General features: G+C 39.8%; 1 protein-coding gene across 2 annotated transcripts in view; it reads right to left on the bottom strand.

Annotated features, from left to right (window-relative positions):
- Nucleotides 1-3,580: 3,580 nt before the first annotated feature.
- sppl3 (signal peptide peptidase 3) overlaps nt 3,581-8,880 on the bottom strand; it is a 29,575-nt gene continuing 24,275 nt past the window's right edge. For both annotated transcript variants that reach the window (XM_030436027.1, XM_030436029.1), the window contains exons 8-11: nt 8,322-8,485; nt 7,618-7,808; nt 7,333-7,442; nt 3,581-6,712 (exon numbers count right to left, since the gene is read on the bottom strand). In XM_030436027.1, coding sequence (XP_030291887.1) covers nt 6,641-6,712; nt 7,333-7,442; nt 7,618-7,808; nt 8,322-8,485 — 537 coding nt within the window. In that variant the 3' untranslated portion in view covers nt 3,581-6,640. The remainder of the gene's footprint in view (nt 6,713-7,332; nt 7,443-7,617; nt 7,809-8,321; nt 8,486-8,880) is intronic.

Raw genomic sequence — 8,880 nt, 5'->3', positions numbered from 1 at the left:
AGATCAAATGTTTATTTTTAAACTGTTATAATAAGTTATTGTGGTTATTTTGGTTTACAATAACATGTGGTCATTATATTATATTATGATAGCAATATTAGTTAGTTAGCTGTTAGCTGCCCCTGAGAACTTCCCCCCTCTTTTCCCCCTGAATGGGGCGGCCATGTTTTATAATTCTTTTCAGATATAATACTTCTCACTACACTAAATGTATTTGATAACTTTGGTCACTTTGGTACATATTGAAATTGTTAACACAAAACATAATCATCTAAAGGATTATAATATATTATAACAGATGATCATTTTTACTACTTACGTATTAAAGGTGCATTATGTAGTTTTAGGGGAACACGTTTAATCAGAAGAGAAAGATATTCATTAGGTGATTTTTCTCTGATGGCGAACAAACTAAATAGACAAACTGACCATAAAAGACAAATCTATTTCATACTGTTTTACTTTGTTAATGTGTGGCAGACCCTGCCACCTTTCCAGCATCAAACAGTGTCTTGGGAGCTTATTTTCCTCTGAGAACAGCTTGATTATTGAGTCATGGAAAATAATAATATCCCTGAGTTTGTATTCATTAATACTGCAAATGTTAAAATTCTGAGTTTTAATTTTATCTCCAAAAACTACACAGTGCCCCTTTCAAGGCTGACTTATTAAACTGACTTATTCTTGTGACGTAAGCTTTATATTATAATTAGTCTAATTTACTTTAGGAGTTTATTTTGAGAAGAAAGATTTGAAATTCAGGATCTTTACTTGTGAGTATTAGCAAATTGCTCTGGTGCTACACAAGTGTGTGTTTCAATGTGTGTTTATGGGTGAATGTCAGTGTTTGTGTGTCAAATAGCAGCACAAATATCACATTTAGATTATTCTGATATTAGTGTTATCAGAAAAACATGCATCGGTTTAAGCAGCCAGCAGAAGAGCAGCTGTTTGAGCTGCATGAACATTTATTCTGCTGTATTTCATCGTCAACACAGTTCATTCTATCAGAAAAATAGAAATAGATCTTTGTATTGTCACGTAAAACAGTGACTTGTTTGCAGTGAAACGAAAAAAATTATACAATCATTTAGTTCACACACGCACACACACACACAAACACACACACACACACACACACACACACACACAGATTGGTGTGCGGCTCTGCTGCAGAGGTGATTCACTGCCACCCAGTGGACAACAGAGGTAGTACACATCTTCATTGTACCAATTTTGAGGCATTTGTACTTTTGAATCAAGTAAATCCATTTTCTGCATCTCTGTACTTCCACTCTACCACATTTTTGTTCTTTTAATCCACTACAGTTATCTTTGATGACTTTAGTTTATTGTTATTTTGCGGACTGCATGCTGTATCAGAGTATTTTTGTTTGTGTAATTTAATTATTTTATGGGAAATCAGATAATGAAAAAAAAACAACACGTCAGCCAGACTGATAGTTGGTTGAATGACAGTATATAGTTCAGTACAGCATAAGCTACAGTATAAATACACATATAAATATAAATGTATCATTTTGTTTTGATGTACTTTTCATATTAAAATAGATTAAATATCAGATCATTTCAGACTTTCACTCAAATACTATTTGCATGGGTGACTTTCACTTGTACCAAAGTAAAATTTTAGCACCTTTACTCAAGCATAACTTTTGGACATTTTTTTTACCACACTGATTCATGGTACCTTTACTCGTGGTTTTATTTCTCCTGATTTTGATGATCATCTGTTCCTGAGATTTCTGCCTCCACCTTATTTTTTTTTTTGAAAAAAAGAGCATTTTAGAACTGAAAAATTACATTTTAAAAACTCAAAAGGCTTTTCTGGTCACTCTAGATAATCTGACTGTGAGCAACTGTCATTGAAACAACTTTCCACAAAACAAATTGTCCCCTTTTGTGTCTCAAAAGTCAAAAGCAGAATGCATAATGATTGTTCTGAATGTCCAATAAGATTAGCCGAGATTCTTTAGTGCCACACAAACAACCCATTTCGTTAATAGTGAGTGTGTATTTGGTTTCACTCGTGACCAGGCTGATGTGTTGTCATGTGTGCACATGTGCACGCTGACAGATCATTGTTCATTACAAAAAAGGTGATTCTGGGAATCAATCCAGTCTCATCTTTATTTCTGTAACTTTACTTGAATACAGTTACCTTTATTGTATACATATAATAAATGCCTGGCAGCATGTTAAACCTGTTGTAGCTACTGAACCTTTAATAACTTTATATACTGTTCAATACTTCAGTGGTTTCCAGCCTGGTGTCAGGTCCTGACAAGATGATAATTAATGGGAGCAGATGTTCTTATACACACATTTAACACAATTTTTTTGGACATTTTGCTATTTTACCTATTTTTGTATGTGTCTTTGGGCCTCAAAGCCATTGAATAAATAACCATTTAGAAGTTTTTTTTAGTGTCCCTGAAGTGGAATCATTAATGTTTGGAAGATATCTGACTAACTATAAACTGCATTCTTATGACAAATCACACACTGAAAAAGGTTTGGACGTACTGGTTCAATATTTGATTCCTAGATCATTATGTGCTTTTATGTGGAATCTTAATCTGAAAAGTAACCAATAACTCTAGTTTTGGGTCAACTGTTTGAACTTTTAAATGATTTATCTTGTGACAAAAGTTCTAACTTCAACCTGCTCACCTTTGCTTTCAGAGAAAAAGTGATGCAAAATTGGATTAACTAAAAAATCTAAACAATTACAGTAAGTAGTTTCTGCACTACTGGTGCTTCTGAGCTTCAGCTTCAGTTGCTGTGGCCTGATATCGGATATGAAAATGAGTTGAAATTAAGTTCAGTAACTACCTTTGGGAACAAAAACAAAACCTAAACCACATCCCATCTCCAAACAGATGGTATAGACGCTCACCTGAGCCATTACCTTCTCATTTTGACTCGGTCCTCACATCCCTCGCCCCCAAAATCCCTTCTTCCCTCTCCCTCTTGAGTTGTTACTGGAACCACTGGGGGCTTATCTGGAAAACATATCCGGACATATGAAGTGGCGGCTCCCCTATCCACAGCCTCGACTGCCCCGGCTCCCTTCTTCATCCGACACCAGTCTGATCTCCATCCATCCATCCATCTATCCATCCCTTTTACATTATCATTACTCTATGAAATTTAGTATACTAAATAAAAAAAACAACAACATAACTTTGTTGCCATGGTCTTTGTTAGTGAATACATATTTAATAAGAGTATGAGCAGTATAGTTGTATCTATAACACATTTGGCCGGACATTTAAAAATATTTTTAAGCCATTTTTTTCTCAAGTTACACTGTTAGCTCATTTACTAAATAAACATAAAAAAAATGAAAAGTTTGTCTTTACAAAGTCTTCTTGCTGTCACATATTTGAATGTTCTATTTAGTCTATTAAATAAATCCTGAAAAAAAAGCTTGGACCTTAAAAATACATGACCTTTGAGTAACTATCACTATTGAAGGCGATTCAAAAGGACCCCTAGAACAGACACGAGTACGCCTTACAAAAGGCGACCAAAGAAGAAGAAGACACACCGGTGCTACAGTTAGAGTCATGTTTATTTACAGCAGAATCCTGAATGAGGAGGGGAAGGAGGGGGGAGGGCAGAGGGAGGGGTTAAAAGGAGACAAAGTGTTTTAGATCAAGCGCTTCAGGATTCATGTTTTCACTACACAGTTCTTAATTTATTTATTCACCATTTTTCTATACAGAATCCATTCAGCCGTAATATCAATGCACCAACAGAGCTCGAGTCCTCTGCCGGAGGGGAGAAGAGGGGGAGAGAAAAAAACAAAACAAGAAAAAAACAAAACAACTAAAGCACTACGGAGAGAAAACAAAAAACAAATAAAAAAACAAAAGGGGGGTAAAAAGAAATCCATTTTCTATATAAAAAAAACTCTTCTGTTGTTATCACCATGATCATCATCAATTTTTTTATGTCTGTATATATACACACATATATGTATATATATATATATGTATATAAATCTATATATTTTCTCGCCATGTCCATGAAGAGGTGAAAGGGGGTTTGTGGCTCCTCGATGTCCCGAGTTTAGACGGCTGCACTGAGCAGCAGGTCGGACGCCCCAACCCGACAGCGGTCAGGTCGTGATATCAGTCAGAGCTGACCAATCGCAGTCTTTCTGACCTGCAGTCTGTTTTTTTTTTGTTTTTTTGTATCCCACCCACTGACGCTACTCTGCGTAGGCGAGCTCATTTGTAGGTCCAGTGCCTCGGTGTCGGCCAGCAGAGACTCCAAACTGCAGCAGCCCTGTTGATGCAGTCTGAGAAATGATACACTGTACACTTAACATGCACGGCCAGAGAGCATAAAAAAGTAAAAAAAAAAAAACAAAAAAGCCAGCAAACTGCGTCGCCCCTATGCCTCTCCGACTCACTCACACATTTTTCAGTATACATTAGATATTAAACTGACAAGCACCACAAAAAAAAGTGGAAGGACAGAAAGAAAAGAGACGGTCGGGGACCAGATGTTGACAGCAGGAACATCCTATGGGTTAATTTTCTTAATTTCCATTTTCCATATCGGATTTTCACCCTTCCCCTAGGTCCAAACAGACTTCATCATGTTATTTGATCAGGCACACACACTCACACACACTTAACCATCCATCCAGTAACCCTTTTATCAGCAACTACATATGAATCTAACCACAGTATGTCTTCATCATCACACCGACCCCTCGTCTCGCAATAGTCAGGCCTTCATCGACTGAGGTGAAACACTGACATTTACAAAGTTCAGATGAGATGTGTCGTTGTGCTGCTGCTGCTCCACTGACTCGTCTTTTGTCAAAAACGTAGAAAAAACTGATCTGATATCATCATGCTCGGACATTTATAGACACGTGAAAGCTGAAAAAAGATGCTTTTAAGTGTTTTTATGGCCATAAATATGTGGCAATTTGGGATGTGCGCGAGAGAAACTCAGTAGAAAAATCAGCAGGATGCGTGTTGTGATGTGCTGTCGACATGAAAAGTAACATGGCATACCTTAAAATTAATTCAACATTCATTTATTTGAAAAAAAGGAAACACTGTTTACATTTCCACCTGTCCACAGAGAGACGATAAAAAGAAAACTGACCCTCGGGTTGGGTTTTCTGGAAATCTTTACAAGTTAGACACAAACATTAGACATGTCATGTGTTCATGATCCAGCTCAATGGAAACCTGACTATTGTCACCGTTTCTTCAACATGTTCATGATTTAAAATTAAAACCGAGTAAATTAACCGTTCACTCATCTGATTCGCTCTCTCTCTCTCACACATACACACACGCACACAGAAACACACACGCACACACACACACACACACACACACACACACATTAACACTAGAGCAGGAAACTTTCATCGACCAGCCACCGATGCAGATGTCCCCCCCCCACCCCTCAAATAAATCTATCAGCAATGTTTCTATTACACAAGTCCTGTAGAAAACGACCTCTGAATGATGGACGCTCACCAGTTGACTCAACTGGCAGCCGCAATTGACCAAATCTCGGCTGTCGGCTGGCGTCAGTTTCCTGCCCTATTCGACATGCTCCCGAACACAAATACAAACTCAAAGATACCGCAAATACACATATATACAAATATAAGCTGCCCCTGAAACACTGGGGGACGCTTAACAATTTATAATGCATCATTTCTGTATATGCCAAGAATAAAACTTTTCTAAATAAAATACATAGTTATCTGTGAGGGTGGGGACAGCAGATGAACAGAGAAGGAGGAGGGTGGGGCTCGCAGGGAGTGTCGGAGGGAGTGCCGGGAAGAGGCCGTTGTTGTGGGATGATGGGACAGATGAAGATGAAGAAGAAGAAGAAGAAGAAGAAGAAGAAGAAGAAGAAGAAGAAGAAGAGGGTAGTGGGGGAGGAGGAAGGGAGACGGATGGAGGGGGAAGACTCTTCTCCTTTACTGTGTCGCTGCTCCCAAGCACTGTCCTGTGTCCTCCGCCTCTTCTCCGTTTGTTGAAATCATTCCATAATAATAATAATAATAATAATATCAATAATAATAATAATGATAACGACCACAACAATGCTAAAAAAAATATATATAAACCCCAGCCATGTCTCACAACCCTAAGTCCACAAAATGGGGGGAGAGGCGTGGCCCTCGAGTTCATCTGAGTCGGTGACAAACAGCGATGCAGAGAAAATGAAGGAAAACGCAAAGAGAAGAGGCCCGACGTATGGGTGGGAAGTGGCAAATGAGACCAACTATAGAGGGAGGAAAAAGAGAGGGAGCGGAGGGGGAGGTGGGGCAGAGTAAAAACAGCATAGGCAGGATGTGCTATAATGAAGAGGAAATAAACAGAAAAAGCGGAAGCGGAGATGAAACAGAGGTGGGGGCGGAGGATGTAGGGACCAAATATGAGTCGTGTTGGGGCGTTTGTGATCCACACACTGGTGTCCTTCTGAGGGTTTTCACAGAAGATTGGCGGAAAGCATGAACGAGTGATGACGACATGGCCTCACTGTGAGTGCGCCCTCTCTCCTTCCCTCGAATTTAAGGTAAAGGATCCGCAGTCCTCCCCGCGCTGGTCGTTTGTCCCGGGTTGCATCATACCTCCAGGAAGCGGGAGCTGCTGGTCTTGGTGTGGAAGGGCTCTGACCACATGCGCCGCAAATCCCCCTGTGGAGCACGGAAACAGGATTGGACAGCGCGTCTGGAATCGAACGTTTTCTGATAGATCTTCATCAGGCTCAGCAAAGACAACTTGTGTTCCACGTTTTATTGAAGTAAAAATAAACTCTACCATGTATACTCACTTTTGTAAGCATTCTTTAAAATTCATGAGCTGCAAACTAACAGACTAAAATTAGCTGAAAAATAATTCATCAGAAAGAAAAAAGGTCACCGGTGACTAGTGACTCTACTTCCCAATCTAAAAATAAAAGGAGAATCGAACATAAAAGTAAGAGCCAATTATCTGCTTCCGTTCGAATATCTGTTCTGAATTCCACAACTTAGTCATTTCAATACAAGAAACATTTCTGCAAGATTACAAAAAAGAAATCACATGCACTTCAACAGGATGTCACCGTAGAAAGAATGTGTGAAGTCAACAGATATAAAGCTGCACTGTTGAAAACTGCAGGTGGCTTCCAGCTGTAATATTTATCCCTCGTGCATTTGTTGCAAAGAACAGTAAAAATGTTGAGCAAACTGCTGAATTCTGCAGAAAACATCCAGAGCTGAACTTTGTATCTTGACCTTTGTAAATAAGTGACTGTGTCATGCTGTTGTTGTACCTTCAGGTAGGCCATAGTGAGCAGAGGCAGCAGGGTGAAGGGCACCAGGTAGAGCAGAGCGGGCTGAGCAGCACGATGGATCCTGGAGGCCACAGTGGCAGTCAGCAGTCCTGAAGACAGTTACGTCAACATCAATCACATTAGAAAAACTAAAAAGTCTTCTTACAAAGCTCAAAAGACCAAAGTACCAAAACAATGGTACGCAAACAAATATAACCATCGCCTCCAAACGACAATAAAACCCTCAACCTTTCACATCCATCCATCAATCGATTGCTCGCTTACCCACAAAGTATCCAATGAGAGTGCAGTGGAAATAGGAGACGCGCTGCATGCGTCCGGACATGTTACCAGGCCCCGGGACTTCCCCGTTCGCTTGCTTCTTGTAGTTATCATAGCGAAGGACGAAGCATAACAGCAGCCCCGGCATCACGATGTCTCCGATCCCCAGCATCGAGAAGTGACTTCCTGTGGAGCTGCAGGGACGAGAAGAAAAACGTTTGGGATGGAAGAATACAGGAACACTAGAAACACAGTGCATAGTATTGCAGCAATACTGGTGACTATTGGTACTTTTACAAAATACACACAATGTGATTTTTTATAAATATCGTCAGTAATGTGGATACAATGAGAAAGAGGGTGGAGGCAAGTTTTGGAACAAGTATAAACAGTCCGACTTTACTGAGATGCAGCCTTTAAAACCAGGAAAAGACAACACTTACGTCATAGCACGATAGAACGATATCCAACAAAGACCATATAAAGTCTCATATCACAATGACATTACAATAGCCCAGCCTTAGTAAAGTGATAATCATAATCACCCCAACTTGTCAATAGTGGTCGACTGCTTGACCAACACTACTATTTCAAGGCAGCAACAGTTTGGCTGACAACCACAGAACAGAGTGACGTCAGCACTCACACACAGCAGAAGCTGATCAGCAGTAGTAGTGTTTTTCTCGCCATGGTCCTATCAGACTTACCTGGGAAAGACTAGTTTGCCCGGTAAGGACAGGCGGGGGACGTCGCGGCCCATCCCCGGCCCCAAGTGTAGCTTCCGGGACAGAACATCTATGGGATTTTCAGCAGGTTGGGTGGCAACTTTGACCATCACATTACTATTGAAGATGTAGGCTGAGAAGAACACCTGGAGGAGAGAGAGGAGGAATTTAGCTGTTGGTATAATCCCAGTTCAGTGGAGCCTGATGAAGTCTTATTATGTTAAAAATAAAAAATTGAGTTTATCATCATGAGAAGACGAGGCTCTCTCCTGCTTGGTATTAGAATAATAATTAATTGATCATCGGAATGATTCTCAATTTATTTCCTGCTAACAGTTTCAGATTAACAATCACCAATTGTCCTGCCGTTACAAGTAATCGATGCAATGCTTCAAACAACTTCTCACAGCAGGTACAGGTAGGGATTAAATGATCTCATTCATCTACTGTGACTATAGATGGTCAGCCTGAGTAAGGAGATAACACGGTGCGTTGGCAGGCTGCTAGGTGCCTGATATGGTAAAGATAAGAGCAACAGCAG

Source organism: Sparus aurata, chromosome 12, assembly GCF_900880675.1.
Source record: "Sparus aurata chromosome 12, fSpaAur1.1, whole genome shotgun sequence".
In the NCBI taxonomy this organism is placed as follows: Eukaryota; Metazoa; Chordata; class Actinopteri; order Spariformes; family Sparidae; genus Sparus; species Sparus aurata.
Note: the sequence above shows the minus strand (reverse complement) of the source record. Positions and strands in the feature narration are given on the sequence as shown.